This window comes from Rhinolophus hipposideros (genome assembly GCF_964194185.1).
Source record: "Rhinolophus hipposideros genome assembly, chromosome: 13".
Classification (NCBI taxonomy): Eukaryota; Metazoa; Chordata; class Mammalia; order Chiroptera; family Rhinolophidae; genus Rhinolophus; species Rhinolophus hipposideros.
The window spans coordinates 58,252,392-58,275,073 of record NC_138059.1 but is presented as its reverse complement, the minus strand read 5'-3'; the positions used below and the strand labels follow the sequence as shown (position 1 = coordinate 58,275,073).

At 36.5% G+C, this 22,682-nt stretch overlaps 1 protein-coding gene across 9 annotated transcripts in view; it reads left to right on the top strand.

Annotated features, from left to right (window-relative positions):
- Positions 1-22,682, top strand: part of ASPH (aspartate beta-hydroxylase) — a 192,461-nt gene that overhangs the window by 33,391 nt on the left and 136,388 nt on the right. For 4 of the 9 annotated variants that reach the window (XM_081069796.1, XM_081069794.1, XM_081069795.1 and 1 more), the window contains 2 exons: positions 10,107-10,148; positions 12,351-17,185. The exons of 2 other annotated variants lie outside the window; for them this stretch is intronic. In XM_081069796.1, coding sequence (XP_080925922.1) covers positions 10,107-10,148; positions 12,351-12,712 — 404 coding nt within the window. In that variant the 3' untranslated portion in view covers positions 12,713-17,185. Of the gene's footprint in view, positions 1-2,211; positions 2,599-10,106; positions 10,149-12,350; positions 17,186-22,682 lie in introns of those variants that run through there. 3 more of the 9 variants (XM_081069790.1, XM_081069792.1, XM_081069798.1) reach the window with 2 other exon arrangements.

Here is a 22,682-nt window from a genome sequence, read left to right as displayed (position 1 = left end):
ATACAAAGAAAGAATGAAATATGTGTGAGTAAATCAAGACGAATAGCCATCATTAATTTTATTTTTTCATTGTTCTGGCCATGGCCCGTACAATATACTTTGAAAATATTCTAACCCTGTTTTAATTTACATAGCCTCCTACTTTTGTGGCCAAATTATTTAAAATAAAGTATCTTTGATTTTGGTTTGGGTTTTTGAAAACTGTGTTGTTTGAAAATGTATTCTTTGAAAACTTATTTCCCAAATAAAATTGATAGAAAAAGGATCCAAGGACTAACTGGTGAGAGTAACATCTTCTTAGAGTAGCAGCACTGCAGGATGACATGATTGGCCCTATTTCCTGTGACTACTACCTAGCTGGCACCATCGTAAGTGTGGCTGGAGAACAAAAGGGAAGCCAGTCAACAATTCTGAGAGCCTTGGCAAACATTTGTAGACTGGAAGGATGCGTGAGTGAGCTGAAGGGAGGAGAGGACTGGGTCTTGCCCCATCCAAGGCGTTCACAGCCTGCTCTTTGGTTTGGGCCAATTCTTAGAGGTTAAGGAATTACACACCCAGAATATTTTCTTTTTCTCTTTGGATAAAGAACATTTTTATCTTAAGAATCATAGGAAGGTGGTGTAATTGGGTAAATAGTTTTATTTAAATACTTTTGCATACTTGCTACACACTTCAACATGTCACACCAAAGGGTGGTAAAGTTTCATATTTTATATCCAATACTTGGAAGTTCTTATATTGGAAAATGGAGAGAAATAAAAATGTTTATTGTAAATATACAGCTATAGTGTATTAAGGCAAGAAAAAGAAACAATGTTATTCCCACAGAAACTTGGGTGGAATACAGATCTCTGTTCATAGCAATTGCCAACTGTTACATTTAGTGAAAAAACACTCTGGGTTTGTCAAAAAATAATTTAAGGGTGAACTGCAATTTGTCCCTTTCCCCCAAATACATGAAGAATGGCATGATGCAGTTCTTCTGTGGACTAAAAGGGGAAAATCCACTGTAATCCTTGATATTAATACTCATTGTCTTATTGTTATCCTTGACCTGTCAATCTTGATTGTGGTACTTAATGATGTGTGGAGAAATTCTGTGTTGTCAAAGCCTGAAATACTAAATTAGGTGGTTATAATTTTACCTCTAAAATCACGGATGTTTGTATTTCTTCCAGCCAGAACCCTCCACCCTGGTTTGTTTTTTCCTTCTCCTTGGAATTATGGGCCTTGCTGTATAGAGCTTGGTATTATTGATGGGCATTGATATTTACTGGAGCCAAGCTACCTTCCCTACCCAATACCAGTTCTTTACAGAAAAGAAAATAGATGATAAAAGCAATATTACTTTGTTTTGGGACCAAGACTTACAAACAGTAGGAGTCAAGTGTCTTTGCAGAAGTTAATTTCATGGACTGATGTGGGAGAGAATTTTGGAATGTTCTTACTGCAAGTGATTGTCTAAGGCCTTGATCAAATGTCATATTGGTAGGCAGTGAACTATCGTTAATAACTGACTCTTATTATTGGCCAAAATTACAGGACCATGAGTCAGTAGCCAGAGCATTATAAAGGTAACATATTTGATAGTGTTAAAATTTAAGTTAATTACCTGAGTTATATAATGTGAGTACATTTATACTCATTTATGGAGGCTACGAATCGTAATACTGCTATTTATGTTAATTTCAGAGTTTCCTAAGTTAACTCCAGGTGCTAAGGGGAAAAAGTTGAGGAAATGAATCTTTCTATTTTTAGTGAATATTTGTGGGTATATGTGCATGTTTGTATAATCAACTCTCGATAATATCTGGTTCTTAAATGAGCACATCTGGAGGTTGTTTGAAGTATCTATCTTTTTACTCTCATATACTATATTATTCACTCTTCCCATTGACAATAGTCAGTTGATTTTGGCTGATGCAATTTTGTGTTTTTCAGCTTTAGATTCTCTGAGAGAAAAGCAAACCTGGTTAGGGGCTGGTAGGAATTGTGAGGATTGGGCAAATTGTGTCTTTCCTATATTACATATAATTGAGAGTTGATTGTAAGGTGTGCGTCTTCGTTGATTCCTTTATTTTCCAAAATACCTTCTGTAAACCTGTGTGACCATGATGCATATCCTTTTTGAGATCACTCTTCCTCAGCTTCTTTTTTCCACCTAACTGCTTTCCTTATTTTCTCTTTCTCTCTTCCTCTATTCTTATGTAGGCCTGACCAAAGATGGCAGTAATGAAAATATTGATTCTCTTGAGGAAGTCCTTAATATTTTAGCCGAGGAAAGTTCAGATTGGTTTTATGGTTTCCTCTCGTTTCTCTATGATATAATGACTCCTTTTGAAATGCTAGAAGAAGAAGAAGACGAAAGTGAAACCACAGATGGTGTTGATGGTACGTCACAGAATGAAGGGGTTCAGGGAAAGACTTGTGTCATTTTGGATTTACATAACCAGTAACTTTGATTCAGGGACTGAAGTCACTGGCTTATGAAAACCCGAAGCTGTCTCCTTTTTCTTTCTTTCCTTTGCTCACCCAGGGCTTAACGTGCAGTGGGGCTGCTGCGATCGAACAATACAAGGCAACCATGTGGTCTTTCCCCCAGTACAGCTCCTAGCTAGTCCCTTCCTTGGCTTCCCCATTTCCAGTGAAGAAACTGGCATTCCTCATTCTCGTAGTTGTCTACAAAGTACATTGAGAATGATGTTTTTGGTGGTATAATTGATTTCTGTATTGTTTTGTTTCAACGTATGTATTTACTGAACTAAATTTAGAAACTTAACAGCAAATTGTTTTGTGATTAACCCTTGATGCTTGTCTTTCTAACACATTATTAATTAAGATGATTATAATGGACTTGATTATCAAAATATTTCTAGCATGATTCATAAATTAAATGCTCTGTTGATCTTTAACATAACTGATGTTTAAAATGATGGTTCTTTAAAAAACTGATTTTTTTAATTGTAATTTGTCTAGGTTAACTGATTTGTCAGATAGGTTAATAACAGTTTCAATGTAAAATTCTGTATTAATGGTGCTTTTAAAATAATTTGAAAATAACCCCATGTTTTTGCCTTAGCGTAGTTAAGTTACTGTATTCAGATAGTAGTATATCTGAATATTTCTGTCTATGAAAGCAAAATTTATTTTTAATCTCATTTCCAAATATACACCCAGAGAAAATAATTTGTATTTTTTTCAAGTAGAAATATTACACAAGAAGGAAAATGTGAATATGTATCTTAAATAATGTTGTACATATTAAAATTATCCATCCCAAGTAAGTCTTTTTCCATTTTTTTTCCTTTATGACCTTATTAATTCACTATCAACTTTGGCTTAGGTATAATACACTTTTTAGATTTGTAAGTTTATTAAAGTGGTCATTCTTTTTAGGAGAATACATTTTTGCCATTAGAAAACCTTAAAAACATTTTCAAATCAATTCGTTTAAAAGTAGTTTGCTTCAATAATATCAAAACCAATTATATTAGCCATGTATAATATACATTTCTTAAAATCAGAGTTCATCTGTTTCTTCCCTCCAACAAAGCTCTTACAGCTTGAAAGTGATAAGACATAAGACCTTTGTTTTCTGTTAAGGAGTGGTATTCCACGTTTTTAAATCTCTGAGCTTCTATGAAACTTAGCTTTGGTTCTTCACATGGCTTAAAATTATTAATAGAAAATGTTTGCGTTTACTAACATTTTATCTATTTATAATAATTTCTACTTTTCAAATATCCATTCCTTATTTTTTCATATTTAATGAATTTGCTTTCTGTAAGTAGATTTTTCGCCCATTTTTTCAGAGGGAACCATGACAAATTTAGTTTCTTGGTAGAAACCATTACACCAGCTTCCATCTCTACTCATCATTTACATGTGTCAGGGAAAACTGTCCAATTTGATAATCTTATTTTTTAAGGCATTATTTTAACTTCTTTTGGAAATAGATATGGATGTTGTACGTTGGACAGTGATCTTCTAAAGCTAAATGGCTATTAAAACTCTAGTTTGTCTTTCCCTAGTTATTCAGGGAATATGTTTTATTCTGGTAATGTTTCTGACAGTCAAAAAAGCTTTTCATTTTGGAATGTTAGTATTCTGGAACAAATGAGTATGGTTTAATAATATTTTTTTCTGAAAGTCTATGCAGTTTTTGCTCATACTTGTGTCTTCCACTTTGAATTTGAAATTCAAAATGCTGTGAAATATCAGAGTTCATTAGGTTTAAATTCAAAAGCATTTTTAGGCCTCCCTCTCGATGAAATTCACTTAGCCAGATGTCTGAGATGTATTTTTTTAAGCAGTCTTATTTCTTAAAACTTCATTACTACTAACTGTAAAAAATGTTTGGTCTGTTTATGAGAAGTAAATATGTGTGTTAAAAATGTTTGGAATCATTAATTTCTTACCAGACTTTTTTTGTCATTATACTAACACCTTTTATGTACAGAAATTAATTATGCTTTATTTTTTTAAATGAAAAATAAGGGTGTGAGATCATAATTTGCCGTTTATGTAGTATACCTCTAATCATCCCTTTGGAAAAACCTCAGAAGTAGGTAAAAAGCCAAGTAGCTAATGAACCCCTGACTTCTGTGACTTCCTTCAACTCGTGCCTACGACTTGTTTCGGTGAGAAAATCAAGTTGTTTGCAAAACTGGTATAGAATATTTTGGAGCTGATCGAAATTACTTCACTTAAATTTTGTTTGTTATATATGTTATACTTCTTAATTTTCCAAGAATTTATTGTATAGTTTTCAGTTTCATAATATATTTTCCTGGCTTAAACTGAGGAACGTACTTCCAAAGGCAAAGTTGTGCACGTTTGAATATTTATAGTTGGCAGAATTCTATGCTGTACTGTATGTACTCTGCTTTTCCCATTGTGAATGCCCCCAGGAACCCCTGCATAACATGCTCTGTGTCAGATGCGGTGTTGTCCCCTCAGAGCTGACTTGACTTTTTCAGGCGCACTGCCGTTTGTCCAACTGAAAAGGCACTGGGCTTTCTGGAGTTCTGGTGCAAAGACAAGGAAGTGGCACGCTATAAGGACTTAACTTTGTGCACTTGAGCTTCTTTCAGCCCTGATTTTCCCTGGGACATGAGTGGCGGGGGCAAGTCAGTTGGAGAAGCGTGTTCTAGGTGTTGATCTTATTAAATTCCTGACCTTCGCTGCAGTTTGCTGCCCGTGGGACTCATGCAAGCGACTTGTGCTTAGTGGGGTGCTGGGTGACCCCACCTTTTCATTTTGTAGTCCATTCTTTATTCTGAAAGTTTCCTCCCTGTCTTACAGACCTGTATCCAAACATGTAAGAAAAACTTTTTTCTGCTTGGCTTCTGGTTTGTTTTTCTTTATCGTTAATGAGATTGAACAAAATGTTTCCTTATCTATCCCAGTGTTTATAATTTTGGAAGATTATCAAAAGCAGATATAGGCATAGACAATTATTTTTAACTTGTCCAGTTGGCAGTTTCACCTTTTGGGCATTGATACTCAGTGACCCTTTCTAATGAGGATTCTGGTCTACAAAACAAGTAAGACGTTTTCTGCGATTTGGTCTGTGGCATTTTCTTTGATCGCAGTATCTGTTTGGAGCACTTTAATGAAATTCAGTGACAGACTTTATCATCCCGTTGATTGCTGGGACACTATGCCGAATTCTCTGCCTCAGTTATTTGCTGAGATAACCACGTCATACGTAGGAATAGGTATTAACTGCAAACTCCTTGGCGTTAAGAGCCAGGTCTCATGCTTCATCTGAATCTCTCTTCAAAGCTGAGCTCAACAGATGATACTTATTAAGTATATGCTGAGGTTTATTGGGATGCGTGAGAACCTCGGGAGTTGCCCATTGCATAATGAAACACGCCAGTGTTTTTGTTTTTAAACCAGCTTAAATAAGTGAGAAAAATTATCGGACATATTTTTTTTGAAGAGAAATGACATTTGAAGTTTATAAAGATAACTGACCTGTGCTAACAGAGGTCTTCACACGATCTTTTCCATATCGCATTTGTATTTGAGTCTGCATTTTTATTTGAACTGTCCGCCTCTGGATGTAATCCCTTCCTTAGTCTTTAGTGTTTAGGTTCTGTTATATTCTTATCCTCCCTTCCCTACTTATCATACAGGGTTGGAAGGTTTATAGCTTCCTATTTATAAAAATGCCTGTGATAATATATTTATACCATCTATGTAAAAATAAAAAGGAACTTGGCATAGTATCCTAAAATGCATTTTACCAAAATTAGACATCCCTTCTAGAGTGATAGCCTACTAAGTTCCCAGATCCTTTCCTTAGGTATTTGGGCCTCTTTCTGCTATCCGTAGTCAGTGCTGGAATAAATTATGATGTTTCAGTATGGGAAGGATGAAGATGAGAAACTGAGGCTCAAATTAATCACAAGTCTCACCAGGGACCATGGGAGTGACTGAAAGGACCAAGGATGAAGTGATACCCTGCCTACCATTTCTGTGGCAATTCTCTGGACATCTGCAGTAGCTACTTGTGTTTCTGTCACAGAACCAGTCTTCTAACATTGTGTCTATTGCACGTGGGGGAACCGCAGCTCCAACCATTCGCTTAAGGATTGAGCATTTTAATGTCATACAGAACACTTCATTTTGAAAATGTGTGTAGGATAGTGGCTCTGAAGCAGTTGCCAAAATGACATTAATTGCCTTTCGGCAACTTGTTCCTGTTCTAAGGTAAGAATACTAGACCTGCTGTGTTCAGATTTCTGTCAGTGGGGTCATTAACGATAAGCACCTTAGGAACCATCAGAATAAACATACAGTGCAAAACAGAAGTGAGCAACATGGTGGTGATTGACTTTTTGCCATTCTCTTTGCTGTAAGTACATCCTACTGCTTCTTTGACAACTGCCTTCAATTGGAATGTACTCTGTCAGTAACAACAACTGTTATCCAAGAGGATTGCAGAATTCTAAGATGGTTCCTTTTCAGGCTCTAATTGATATAATTTTCTCCACACCATTTGGACACTATTTTTAAGGAGTTATTATATTATCATGAATTTTATTGTTTGATAGAATTGTTCCCTTTTTTCTCCCCCTAGGCATTGGCTACAGTAGTAAAGAGAAAAAAAGAAGAAAAATAGGGCACACGTATTGAGTTTTGACGCCATAGAGACATCAACCATAATTACAAATGATAAGAAATTAATTCTGTCTAGAATTAGGACTTACATAAAAGCAAAGTTATACACCCATGCCTATACTTTTTTCTGGGGCCACTTCTCTAATGTCCCCAAACTTGTATTTTTTCCCCCTTCTTCATGCTATCATCAGTCCTGGATCACCACTGACCCCTTCTCCATGGGGCTTCACACTGTTTCGGGAAAAAGATCTATTCTAAATTTACCTGAATGAAGCTCTGTGAGGTGCTCACTGCTCTGTGAGAGTTATTCTCTTCAGTAGGTATTTACCAAGATCGTCCACTCTGGCTTGGGTTGCGTTACCTCCGTCTCGCTACACGGTACAGCATTTCTTTACTCTTTGAATTGTTTTGAATCACTGTTTCCTCTCTCATTGGTCATTTTTTTTCACATGTGGCATCTTCTGGTTTGCAAAGCTAACCCTTCTCCTTGTGTCTGTACCTCCTTTTATGGGCTCATCATGTTCCCGTCTCATTGACTCAGGCACGCCTTTGTTTCCTCTATCCTTCACAGCATGCGAACACAGGGGACAGTCTTCAAAACCTTGTTCCTTTTTTTGCCCCCTGAGAATCTTGGGGAATTACACATATAAGTATGATCAGTTTTCTTCTAAGGAGGTAAGAGAGCCCCAGGAGTACCTTGGGCTTTTGCTCAGCTTTCTTTCCACCTGTGTTTTCTCTTTGCTGTAACATCACCTTCTCTTTTACTGCTTCTAAAACTGTAAACTGAACAACCTTATGGGACATTTAATAACTAACATAATTCAGTAGTGTCCTCATCCTCAACATGTGTTCATACCTTTCTTCCTAAAACTGCTGCCTTGATTTTCAGAACACTGCGTTATCTTGACTCTTCTCTTCTTTTGTTCATGACTTAGGGGCTTCTCTATTAACCTTCTGTTTTCCACATTCTATGCTTTCTTTCATGTCTGTGCTATTTCAATACTTCAGAAACCGAATATGAACATTGTGGTTTAAATTATTAGCTCAGTCTTTGTCATATCAAAAGTAGGAAAAAAAATCATTGACTTGGAGTTCAAAACAGGTCGCTGAAGTTGATCCTTTAGAATTTTACGTGGTGTGTTATACATTGTTAACTGGTATCTCTTTAAGGATTTATACCCATAGTGGAAAGTTTTAATGAAAGTACTTCTTTTTTCCTGTTTCACTAATCCGATGCTGCTCTAATGTTTTAACTTATTAATGACAAAAGTTAACTGGAGCTTTTTCAACAGTACTGCTCTTTTGGCTATATCGTCACAGGGTGGAGGGCCTGTAGTCCCACTCCCACCACTGCTTCTTAACAGGAAATTCCAGGCCTGTGTTTCAGGAACATGCGGAGTCAGGAGGGGACATTAGCATCACTAAAAGTACATTTTACTACTGTATGTTAAATTCTTTTGCATACTGGATAATACCCATGCATTTAAAAGTTGGTATTATAAGACTAGGTTTGATATTTTATTCTGAAATAAACTTTAGTGCATAGTCCAAGATAGCAGTCAGTATTACAATGTGGCATGCTGGTTTTAATAGAGTTTAGGAAAGAATCAAGTTTTGTCTGTGAAAAGTAATTGTCACACATACACACACACACAGGTTATGGTAATATGTGTATATCAAGTAATTGGACAGATGTAGAAAGCCACATGGAACAGTTAATTCATGTGTTTTTCTTTCTAATGTAGTCAGGGATAAGACATACTAATACTTTTTTCCCTCGAATGATGATGAGTATAGTTCAATCAAAATAAATTACCATCCTCAGATGGACTACCTCATTTGATGGCAACAAATCTCAGTGAATAGAGAAAGGGGAAGGAATTTAGGAATGGAGGATGATTTGAACAGTATAACAGATAGGAGTAAAAATACCTCATACTGGAAGTGGAAGTGTGATTAGAGTTTTGAGAAACATGTAGAGTGGGTTCTACAGTTTCTAACAGGAATAGTGTAAAAGGGCTAGGGGGCTTTCTTGTGACAATAGTTTAGACCTGAGTTGTAGAGTGACAGATTGTGTGTGGTGTTGCCTCACAGGAGATGAACAGGAATCACCATTCCTCCCACACTGATGTGCCTAGAAAATGGACTGGCAGCTTGGAATGCCCCTTTGGAAAGAAAGAAACATGGTGTCAGCAGACACATGAGTATAACAAAGCATTTGTGTGACCAAGACACTAGTTGGCTGGGGTGCTGAGTACAGCATAGCTGGAATAAGAATATACTGAGAGGTATATGGTGTTGACATTTGTTACAGGGTTAAAAAAATCCCATTATCAGAGCTTTCATTTGTCAAAAGAGGAAACAGAAAGCCGTTGCAGTTTTTAGATGAAGAGTAAAAAAGTTAATCTAGACCTGCATAATAGTGTGTTTCTTACTTGTGTAATTTCTTTTATAAAGAAAGTTTGAAGCAATGGGGGAATAACTGATGGATGATTCAAACAGTAAAGACAAAAATTCTATTAAAATAGTCTGTCCTTCTTTGGCTGGCAGTGATGAATGACCAGGGTACTAAAGCCCTCCGTTCATTTCACCCCTGGTGCTTGTAATTGATCAGCTGTCAATGACCAGAAGAGCACTGACTATGGGAGCACCATTGAGAGGAATGCACCATTTTCGGTGGCAATTAGGCATTTCCAAAGCCAACTGTTCTTTCATGTCTATCGCAAGTTGTAAAGTTAACTAAATCATAGGCTAATTATAATACATTTTTCTGTTATTGAAAGTGAAAGTAAGGTTCAAAACTGGCATATAAGTGATAGATATTTATATGTTGAAGGAGTGTGTTTTTTAAGTGGTGAATGTAAGAAAATTTGTTTAATAGACACATCAATTTTAACTATTTTATAGATACTTATTTTTTAATTACCTAAATATTTTCTGTTTATAACCTATTTTCATCTTGTAAACACCAACAGAAGGACCTGGTGGGGTAGCCAAGAGAAAAACTAAGGCTAAAGGTATTTTCTATTTTTCATATTAGCCTTGAGTGAATCAAGTTTAATGCTTGAAAATGCATGACATTTTTTTAGATATGTTATGTAAATACAGTTACTAATGCTAAACATTGTTGCCTTTTGGTTTTGGATGCAGCTTTGGTCATAAATAGTTTTATCAAAACTTCATTAAAGGGTTTTCTGTCTCAAGCCTATAATATTACATAATTTCCTTTTTATATTATCAAAACTTTACAACAGTCTTTAAATTAAGAACATACATATTATAACAATATCACCATATTGTTATTATATATAAATTTATATATACACATCCTACCTTCTGACCTAAAAAGTTGCTTAGTTTGAATTTTTAAATTACTGTTGGAAAAAAAGATGAATTCATCAGTGCTTCCATTTCTCCAAAAGCTGGTGACACTCTTAGAGCACAATAAAAGCTGGTGTGATCAATCTTAAAGTTTTCAGTAAAATGAAAACTTAGATACATAATCTGGAGCATTGCATATGTTGGTATAGAATTTGCTTGTTTGATATTATAATTCTTTCAAAATTACTATACCTGTCAACTATTACATGTAGGCTAACAACTTATTATTGCAGCCTTATTTTATATCCCTCTGGTTTTTCTTGTTCTTATGTAAATATTTATGTCCTTCAGAGAGAGGGGCATGGGGGAAGTGCATGATTTTCTTTACAAACTTGTAATATTCTTTCATGTTCAAGTGCTTGGCATATTGTTTGCAGTTTATTTGTTTTTGGTGAGACATTAACAGGTGAGACTTTACTATGTTATTTGCAGGGTTTTGTGGTCTGTATTTTAATTTTAACATTCAGAAATTTTAACGTTTCCACTTTGTATCCCATCTGAATAATTCCTGGGAAGAAAACAAAATTTTCACCATTTTATTCCTATGTAAATAAGTATGAAATAAATGGCCAGTAAAATATAATTTTACTTCTTGATCTAGAGAGCAACTTAAACATTAAAGATAGCGTATGTTACAAACAGTGCTGAATAGGACCTGACACTAGTATAAATAGGACCTTTACACTAGCGCTCTCTGCTCTTGGGAGTGTCTTTCTCTGTGTTGCTCCACGAACCACACTCAAGTAGAGTGGGGACTTGGATGGTTAATTCTTTATGAATGCCATTCTGTATTTCTACAAATTTTAATAAGATTTTTGAGACGAATTCAATAACATTTTGTGCTATGGGAGTTTTACATGGTTTTGATGGGAAAAAACACCTTCCACATTTTATTATTAAAGAAATATTTCAGTTTCTTCATTTCTGCTTAAATGATGCATTATGCAATATATGCCTTGGTTCTCGTATGATTTCCTAATGAGAGAGCAAGAAGGTGAAATTCAAAGCTTTGGCTAGCAGCACTGTTAAACATGATATGAAGCAAGTTGAAAGCAACATCTTACATAAGACTTGGAATTGCCTGTATATTTCATTGAATTGCCCTGTCCCCTATGAGCATGGGCAACATATACTCGTATGTTGGCTTGAGTGGCTCTGCATAAATTAACAGGAAACATGCTTAAAGGAATACTGATTTCATAATGTTAAATATAAGCAGAAAAATTCTATTTGTCATTTTAGACACATTATAGATAATGAATTTAAAAATTTATTCTCATGGATATTGTATTTTTCTTAATTAAAAATTAAATGGCATTTAGTTTTTCGTTTGTGCATTGTATTGTTTTCAAGTATATAAGCATAGATATTTTAAATAGATAGTTCTGTGTTAGAGTGAAAATTTTTTAAATTATCTTCATACAAATACTTGCAGGTTATGGAAAATTTGTTCTTATGTTGTCAGTGTTCCTTTAATTATGTCATTATAGTTGTGAAATGTGAGTTGTTAATACTTTGTGTAAGTACTGCCTTCATGGATGAACTCATTTGAATAATATTGCATGTTAACCTTGTTTTAAGACAAATTATACCATATTTCAAGCTGTAAAAATACGATGGCAAGTTTCTAGCATTTCTTTTACAGTTGGTACTTTATAGAGGTTTGCATCTGTTCTTATCAACTTAACACTAGTGGATTAAGGTTACTTTTTGAATGATCATTTCAAGTATGTGGGGAGATTTTAAATAAAGACAATATTTTTACAGTAAGTTGCTGTTCTGTGAATTAAGAGATGCTTTCAATAAACATGTTTTCCTTTGATTGGGTAACTTGAAAGTTAAAGAACTCACTAAAGAAGAGCTCAAGAAAGAAAAAGAGAAGCCTGAGTCAAGGAAGGAAAGTAAGAATGGAGAGAGAAAAAAGGGGAAGAAAGAAAAAGAGGATGATCGAAAGGATAAGAAAATGGCTGATTCCGATATATCCAGGAAAGAGTCTCCTAAGGGTAAAAAGGACAAAGAAAAGGAGAAAGTGGGACTAGATAAAGGTGCTAAAACCAAGGAAAGTAGGAAAAAGTCAACAAATACAAAGGATATTTCTAGTAAAATGACATCCAGAGAAAAAGATGACAGAAAGGAAGGTAGAAGTTCTACCAAACATGCACACTTAGCAAAGGGAAATAACCAGAAAAGAAAGAACTGAAGCTCTAACATCATCGTTCCACGAAATGGTAATGCTTTGTCTTCATCGTGACTTGCTGCCAAAGAACATTTAATATTGCTCTGGTTGGGGGAAGATGGGTCAGTTAGCCATTGAATGTATTTATTGGTGCTCAGCAAGTAAATTCTTTGAAATTTAAATACGCTGTCTAATGCTTCTAAATTTAAGATGAAGCTTTAAAAAATGTAACAAAAATGTGATGTAATTTCTATTTTTATTAATTTATTGATCATGTATTTAGATAAATGTATATGTTTAGTATGAATTGTAATAATTTATTAATATATTGAATACTTTCATTGGAGTTGAATAAGACTATTAAGGTTTTAAATAGTATTTATATGTAGAGTGACATAACTTTCTGGTCTGATAACTACTCAGGTAGGTAGGAAGTAATCTTTTTTCTCTGTTTGCCCTTGGTTTTCTTCCTGCTTCCCTTTTTCTTCTCTACTTCCTTTCACCCTCCCCACTTCTTTCTCTCCCCAGGGCACCTCCTCTTGCTCATGTGAAGTCCTTTGCATTCCTCCTTCCCCAGCCTCTCCCTCCCCCACTTTCTACCCTCCTGGGGCTACCCCTCCCTTAGGCTCTTCCCAGATTAATTCAACTTTCCCTTCTCCTTCCATCTCTCACCTATTGAATCTCTCCCCAGTTTTTTCCTATCTCCTTTGCCTCCTTCTGTATTTCTCCAAGATTCCTCACTCCTTATTTTTCCTCAGCTACCTCTCCCTTTTCTACCAGTCCCACCCCAACATTATGTCACCCCCAAAATACTGTGTGCTAGATACGCTCTTTTGAGAACTCTGAATACAATCATGAATAAAAGAATTTTATTTAGAAGAACAGTTGAGAACACTTTTATTTATAATATGTTTACAGACTCAGAATAGTTTTAGAAAGGATTTATTTCAAAGTAGGATCTCCTTTCATTTTATATCATATGGTTTTTCAGTTACCTTGGTAGAATGGCATATATTTTTCATATTTGATTGTATCATAATTGTTTACCATTTCTGAGGAATTGCAAAATTGAGATCTAATTAGAGGTCAGAATTTAGTTCATCAGGAAACATTTAATCAAATGAAATTTCAATATGAATCCATTTCTGTATATGGTTTGTACTCTTCTATGCATAAGGTTTTAAATCTCTAATTGTGATTACTGGTGAAATTTATTTATTGAATTAAGAGCAACCTGATTTGTTGTAACAGAATTAAAAGTGCTGTCACAAATATTTTATTTTTTAAAAATAATTACTCAAGTTTTTCTATGAAAAGCTGAAAAACATATTTGACCTATTACCAATTTTCATGTCAGAAATGAATAAGCGTTAAGTGCAGATATTTCTGAAAGTATTGTACACCTCTTTTTTTATATGCTAGCACCTTTTCCTGCTTAAAATCAACACTTAAACATTTAGTTGACACAAATTTCAGCTGGCAATAGATTTATACATCCAAGGGGAAATCTTAGGGAATACCTGATTTAGTATTTCTGTCTAAACCAATCCTATTGTTTTATTATTTAAAAACTGAGACCTAAAGAAATTGTAACATGTGGTAACTTGAGGTTCTGAATGTTGATTAGTCAGGATTTTGGTGTTTTTATAGATTATAGGAACACAGTCAACCAGAATGAATTTTATGGCTCATTTGGTTCGCAAATACAGGCGCTCTGGTGTCATGTGAATAGATTGTAACTACAGACCTATAATCAGAGCTCCACTTCTTCCCAGGTCTCCTCTCAAATCTAGGCTCTGCTGATTTCTACTTGGCTTTATTCTGTGTAGAGGTGCTGCCACTCAATGAAGAGGGTGGCCCTCAGAAAGCCCCTGACACAGCTTTCTAGTTTAGCAGTTTTAGTGCAGAGAGGCTGTTTTCAGGGCTGGCTCTGGGAGAAAAGTCCCTTGGAGGATTACGACTGGCCTGGGTAGGCCTGGTGATCATCTTGACCGTTGTCAAGCTACACTGTCACACCTACACACCATGTGACAACTACATTGTGTATTTGGGGACGGGTTAGTTTTCCCAGGCTGTCTGCTGTGCATCAAGGTTTGGGTGGGGATTGAATGGGTCCCACTCAAAAACCACATGAGATGTTTCCTTCAGGAGAGACAGCTTCTGGGATGAGAAGAGGGAGCCTCTTGGCTCCCTGGACAGAACAAGAAGTAAAACAGATACTCAACACAGAAACGCTACGAGATTCAAACACATGTCCTGATGTTAGATCTTGCTGTTAAGATGGAATGTATATCAAATTTTAAGTGTTAATTTCTCTATAGATGATTTTTTTCTCCCTTGCAGAAGGGCAGAGAATTATAATTGCGTTTACTTTGGGCATTCTAATAATTTTTACCTTGGTTTTTGAAGGAGAGTGGCCATGGGGCATAAAGTACATACAGGCTAAATTCTAGAAAACGAGTGAAAAACATTTTTTAGAATAACCTGATCAGCATAAGCATATACACATTATGTGTTGATGCTTAATGAAGAAGCACTTGGAAATATTTTAGTTCTAGCGAGTTTCCTTTGAATGTCAGCTTAAGAATTGAAATGTGTCCACTAAAACATTTAAAAATGTTTCAAGAGCTCTTGTGAACTGGGAATTGACTTAATTTTTGTTTCTTTTCCTTCCCTTTTCTTCAGTAAAGAAAGGCTTCAACTGAATTTTATTGAAGTGGAGGTCACACTTTATTTAACTGCATTGGCATTAGATAACTGACTGCTCAACTAAAAAACTTTGAGATAAGCTTTTGGTTGTGATTAATGGGTTAAAATTATGCTTGCATTATCACTCACTTTTTTATTCAGTGCATAGTTATTGCTATATTCTGCTTCATATTGTTATCTAAGGATAATTGAAACCAGAAAGGTTACCCTTTTTGAATAAGTCAATTAGAAACAGAGGCAAAAATTTCATAATATGAAATAATCGGGAGTCAAAAGTCCTGAAAAGTGAAAATTAAATACTGAGAATGTAAGTTTATTCTGTGATGTCACTAACAAATTTGATTTAAACTGCACTATGAGATGACACTTAAAATTCTGAAAAATGACATTATTGGCATAAGTTTCCTTAAACTTTGTGTGATAGCATTTCATATGTGAGTAGCACAGTCATCATAAAGGTGGTCAATTTTACAAAAATATTTGACAGCTTGCCTATCAGTTCTTCCAAAATTTTTTTTATCCTTTAGTATTCAAATTACTCTTGAAGCGCTTTAACATCACTGATTTTTTTTCTTCATTTGTTGTGATGTGTAACTTCTATGTGTCATTTGTTAATGGCTTTTTATGTGAATTTTAGATATTCTAATATCACATGTAATCATACTTTTAAAATACTTTTTTACAAGATTTTCAGTTTTACTTTTATGGGTGATTTGTATTGTGTATAAAGGGTCCTCTTAACATTTTACAATGAGGGAGAGACTGGTAAAGAATTGACATAAATCAGTCAGCATCAATGTTTGAGTTAATCCAGGGGGATTAATTCTTTGGTTCATAGAGAATATTTCGTAGTGTTATGGCCTGCTTGGCCATACAATTTTGTAACTTCAGAGGTTCTCAGGATTACTTGGATAATAAGGAATTCCTACTTAAACTTCCATTAAAAAACAAAAAAAGGTAGTAAACAAGTATGATTTATTTTACTTTAAATGTTTCAAGTTAACTGTAATGTCATTTTCAGTGAAATGGATCTGGTGATTTGGGTTATATGTCTCCTGACTTTGATTCTTTTCTGCTGTGTCCTCCACTGTTCCTTCCGTTAATTCCCATTGATAACAATTCTCCAAATTGATTACTCCGATTATTTCACTATAAATTGCGTCTTGACAATGCAGATTTTTCTCATTTGTAAGTTGAAGATAATACCTTTCCATCAAGGTGGCTGTGGGAACTATTGGTATTGCATGTACATCAGCACCTGGCTCGTCATTGACCCTCACGTTTCCTTTTGGTGGAACGATGGTAATAATTCTTCTAAGGTGTTTCAGTCAGTTGTTAAAAATTTAGCAGCACTGGGGCTATGATTCCTACTTCTACTTTTGTCAACAGGTTGTGAGACAAGTAAGTCCTTTATCCTTTGTAACTAATATATCTTTGTAAAATGGGTGTACTGAGTCCTGATTTGTTCTACTGAGATCATTGAGAGGCAATAATGGTATTAATATAAGTATAAATATTACATATGTGTAAAGCTATAGGAATGCTTAGTTATGTAAAGGATTCTGCTACAATATGAAAACAAGATATGAAATGTAAAGGCTAGAAAAAGTTATGAAGTAATAAACTGTAATCTTAAGTATGTGGTATAGTTGAGAAATTTCCTAACTAGCCTATTGTGAAAAGGTTACTTATAAGTTTGCTTTGTAGTTGGAACACGTTTTTCTATAGAAGCTATTTTATGGTCTTAAGAGGTTTTCTACTCCAGTGCACAAAAACCTTTTTAATCCCTAATATCCAGTTCTGTGTCTCAGTGTAACTACGTTTCTATAATTTGTCATTCTTCCTCAAGGTATTAGGAACATACTTATTTTTACTTCTAAGGAAGATACTTAGTTTTACTTCTAAGTATTACTTATTACCCATGTTTCTTTTTGTTGCATGTGTGAATCCATTCAAATTAGCTTATGTGGATGAAAACATTGACTGACTCAGTAGTTGTGGATTTTTTCCTTTGGTTGTGCTGGATCTGGGCGCTCCAACAATGGTCTGAAGATCTCCCTCCATCTCTGGACTGTCCCGGAATGTTGCCATTTTTCTCAGGCAGCCTGGCCCAGGTTGAGTCACACATGCTCATATTCCACCCGAATCCTTGTGGAGTGGGGGGTGGGGGTAGCCAAGCTGTGATTGGCAGGACCTTGGTCATGTGAGTGCCCACCCTTAAAACTGGGGGAGTGAAGAAAAACCAGTTCCCTGACAGAAAATGAGTGTTCTCTTCCCAGAAGCAGGGGAGTAAGTGCAGGGCAGGATGCAGTGAGTGTGTATGCCCTGCACACCACCTGCACTAAATGCGCCGGGGGGGGGGGGGGGGGGGTTGCTGGGCTTGTTTTCTCCCTCTCTCCTCATCCCATTTCTACTTCTGCCGCCGGCCAGATATAAAGAGTTGAATGGGGTGGGCCTACCCGGGTATTACAGAGTTGGAACCATGGAAAATAGGGAGCGCCCATCCCAACCCTTGGTCAGGAATAATATTAGACAGTTGAAAGAATGTTAGAGAATATCACCGTGTGGGAAACACTGCCATTTCATTACCAGGTGAATTCGGTTTATTTTGTTGTGAAACGTTCCACTTTGCCCCAGTTTTATCTGAAGAAATTTTTTGTTCATAGGAAACTGAAAGGTGAATATTATATAGCGGATCCATCTTGTTTGGAGTAATCTGAAAAAATCCTCAGTATCAATCTTCAGTCTCATGTCCTACCTTTTTTCCATTTGTCTACAGATAAAACCACATAAACTAGATGGTTGTTACCAGTTTGGATATCATTTTTACATAGAAATCAGTTTCTGCAAAAGCTTAGATTCTGTAAGCCCTCCAGAGCAGAAAGGCATCTATTTTCCTTTGTTCTCATTTCATACGTCATTTCATTCCACTTTATGCATGTATTTATTAGTCTTTGTTAGCATCCGTACATCACAGAGGTCTGTCTGTCACGCATTTCCTCCTTGCACTTGTCATGCGTTTCCTTCTCTTGTATCCTAGGAGATTCAAGAAAGGCATATACTTACAGTCTCTGTGTTATTTTTGATAATTGTATAAACACCCAGATGCTGTCATCTCTATTTCCCATTTCTGATTCATTCAGTCACTATTCCGAGTATCCACAGCCCACCAGGGGCTGTGCCAGGCACGGGCAGTGCAAGTGGTCAAGGTGGCTACAATCCCTACAGTGAAATGCTGTGACATAAACAAGGGCTTGGGGAGGAAGATGACTGCACACGCTACTGCTAGTACTGCCCGGCATCCCCTTAGCCTACAGTGTGCTCCAACACTGGGTGGTGGCACCTTCGCCCTCTGGCAGGATCCAGCTGAGTCATCACATCTGCGCTTGAAATTTCTCTGATCCTCTCCTGGGCGGTCGGACGGCATGCCTTCCTGTTACGTGCCGTGCTCGCCACTTTGCTTCCTTCCTGGACTTTGCTACCAGACTATGATTTAGGTTCAGTCTCTATCATGCTGACAATAGTAGGCATTTGATGTATGTTTATGGAATACTGAACATATAAAATAGATGATTTGAAAATATTTTAGGTCTGTATATGCTGTTACTATTAGAAAGATGAAAAATGTGCTTTATTTTTTAAAAAGGAAAAATCCGGAAGTTTCTTCAGGATTGTTTTAACCACCTTGGAAGTTGCCTATAGTTGTGCTCACGTTGCTGTGTGTATGTGTACAGGGAGGGTATTACATTTGTTTCTTTAGAAGAAATAAAGGAAAACATACATTGGTGGGGGAAATGATACACTTGCCAGGTTTAAATTATCTCGTTTAGTTCTTAAAACCCTTCTAAGGAGGTACTGTTTTATCTGCTTTCTGGACTTGGGGAAACCAAAGTTGGAGCAGGGCCGATGTGCTCAAGATAGGATTCAAGTGGAATTCGAAGGTAGCCCTCTTGGTTCATGGACCCCGGCCTCCACAGCCTCTCATTAAACCGAGTCTACTCCATTCCAGTCTTTGTGGAGTCCTTTCATTGGTTCTGAATACAGGCCCCAGCATCTTTGTGCACTGTTTAGTTCTTCTGAGATTTACGTCATCCTCTTCCGGAAATGTGTCTGTTCATCTTGACTGGTGTGAAGATGCTTTGAATCCGGGATGGCTCTTATCCTGGGATAAGAGCCACTATCTTATCTGGGATAGCTCTTTTAGCTCCCAGCAGTCTCAGAATTTTAGTAAGTTAGAGGACTGCTGTTGGGAGCAGCAGCCCTGTAACATCTGCCAACATCTGTATTCTCTGATTACACAAGCCAGGAGCAACAAGGAGGATTGGCATAGTCAATTAGGATGCATGCCTTTCTGGTTTATTGATTTCTGAGAGGACTTCTCAAGTTTCACGCACCTATTAGGGTTATTATTGGGGTATACTGATTTAAACTGTTAGACTACTTGCATTTGAAGCAGTAACAGTCCTGACCATTTTCCCTTCACAAATAACAGCAGCTGGAGTAACCTGTATAGGTAACATCAAGATTTTCATCAATCTGTATACCCCTGAATTAGTAAACCAAAGATTAATAAACTTTTAAAATGCCTTAGCTTTTTTATGGACTAAGTATATGACATCCTGTGAAGCATACCATTACTTATAATGTTTTCTCAGATTTTGAGGCGCGGTTTCCATATAATTCTTATGAAAACTGTATCCTTCATTTTCAATCAGAGTAAAGGCCTCCATGATCCCTCTGTCCAGGACCTTTCTGATTCTCACGCCCTTGCTCCAGGTGCATTGGCCACCAGGATTTTCCTGGCTTCTCGCACCCTCCCTGCTGAGGAATTTTGGGCTTGCTGTTCTAAAGCCTTACCTGGAGCACTCTTCCCCAGTGTAGCTCAAGCAGCTACACACATGTTCAAATCTTATCAGGATTCTGTTTAAATCTTATCAGTGTATCCTTTCCTCATCAATTTATTTTAAATAGCCTTGGCCCCTTTCTCTAAGCACCTGGCACTCCCTGTCGTCTTCCCCATACCATCTTGTCCCATCCCATAAACTGTAAATATTTCATGTTTCTAATTTTTTAAATTGTTCCCTCTCTAGGAGACGTAGGAGTTTTGTGTATTTTCTGTAGAACAGTGTCTTTCATTAGCACGTGCTAAACATTTGTTGAATGAATGAATGCAATATGCAATTTAGTAAGGTTTAAACTATGACATATTTATGGGAAGAAAATACATTTTATCTTTCCCACATGGTCAGGTGTTGTGGGTAGCAGTGAACAAGCTAATACTCGGCTAGGATAATTGTGTTGGGTAATCAGATTATCTATGAAGGTTGATTTAAGTGCTCATTTCATTTACTTTTTATAACTTTTTCCATTTTAATTGAAAATGGAGGAAAAATTGTATATTTATTAAATGCAATCAGTTTTTTAAAAGTTTCTTAATGTATCTGATACATCCAAAGAACTAAAAATAAGGTATGTTTTAAGGGAATTCATTTACTTTCTAAATTGTGTAGGGGCTGTGTGATTGCCTCACATCATTCATTCAACTCTAGGGAATAATTAGTGTCAGGCAACTGCTGTCATCCCGTTCCTCTCGCCAGTGTAGGAATGGAAGTGGGTCTGGTTGTGACTATTAAACCTGAAAGGAAAGACTGCTGGGAGCCTCTAGGAAAGGTTTCCTCAGGTCTCATGAAGGAAAGCAAGAGGTGGGCCTTTGCTTCTGGATGTCTTTCTTGTCAGAAAGAGGAGCTTGCTGCTGAGGGAGCCCTGATTGCCGACTGGAGGATGACGCCAGTGCCGAGCGAGCGCAAGCCCGCCTGCTACCGCACTTCTTAACTGGGAAATAAACTTGCTCCTTGCTCAAGCCTGTGTGAGTCGCTCTTTGGTTACATGCAGCCCCAGGAGCATCAAAACTGATACATTCATTTCAGAACGTAAATCGAATATTTGTTGCACTGCTGGACCTTTGCCATGTGTACCTCATAATAAATCCAATTTGAAAACCTTCCCTTTGATTGTGAATTGACCATATATGTATTTATTTTTCTTGTTTAATTTTTGCCTAAAATATTAGAAGATGAGACATGGATCTACCACTGTTCTCTGAAGAACACTTACTCAGGGACTAAAATGGATTTCAGTGGCAAAAAAAAATTTGGGAAACACCAGGGCTAATTCTCCCGTATGGGTTGTCAGAGCAATAGAATTCATCTCGAGTGTATTTTTGTTAAATTTTAGAATATGTAGGGGGTTAGGGACGGAGATGTGTTGATATGCTGCTCAGCTTCCTTGATGTTTACAGTGCTGTTTATTTTTGCGCTGTTCTCCCCTCTGGAAAATAGCTGTAACCTGGTATCAATAAATTTGCAATTCAGTGGCCACTTTGGACAGAAAAGAAAACCGCTCAACATTTTCTCTTGTTACATGCTTTTGCTTTCTGCTGATTTGTTTCATGTTTTATAATTTCAATTTTCAAGACAAATAATTCCCAGTTGATTTAGAGAAAACTGACTATGAATGGTGTTTTCTGCTAAATGTTAATATACTAGTAGTTTCAAACACTTTCAGCAAAAAAAAAAAAAATAAATGTTTTTCAAATGATACATTTCTCAAAATCCAGTAAGAATGGATTTTCAGACAGTTCAAATCTTGATTGTTTGGTGGGAAAACTATTATATTGCTAATTGAACTTAGGGAGCAGTTTGAAAACCTGCTCCATATGGGATGAATGAAGACTGACCCTGTAGGTTTTCATTGAAACTGAGATACTTTTGAGAGTAAAATAATTATACCAGGATAACAGATATAAACTGGGATTGTCACAGACAAACTAGGGCCAGGCTACTGTTGTGGTGGGTGCTGGAACGCAGGTATGAACGAATCTCTTTAGTAAACAGTAGTAGGGAAATACATGCGAATTCCCTTCCCACCGTGCAGCCCTCATTCTAGTGCAGCTATGGCACCTGGCCCTACAGAGACTGCAGACATTTAAATTTGCAGAGTACTCACATGGTTGAATGTGCTTGGCCCTTCAGCTAGTGTTTTGGGGCACCTGCTGTGTGCCAGGTATTTTCTGAGGTGCCGAGAAAGCAACAATAAATTACCTGATTCTGAAGCTTCCTTCCTAAGATTCACCCTCTTCTTTCAGCAGAACTTGGCAATGAATAATTCCATACCTGTACCGTTAACAATTGAGCAATTTAAGAATGGATTGTTTAACTAGAAAACGGCCTGGGAGTTTTCCGCCCTGAATTTGGAATTTGAAATGTCATATGTTTTAATAGGCCTT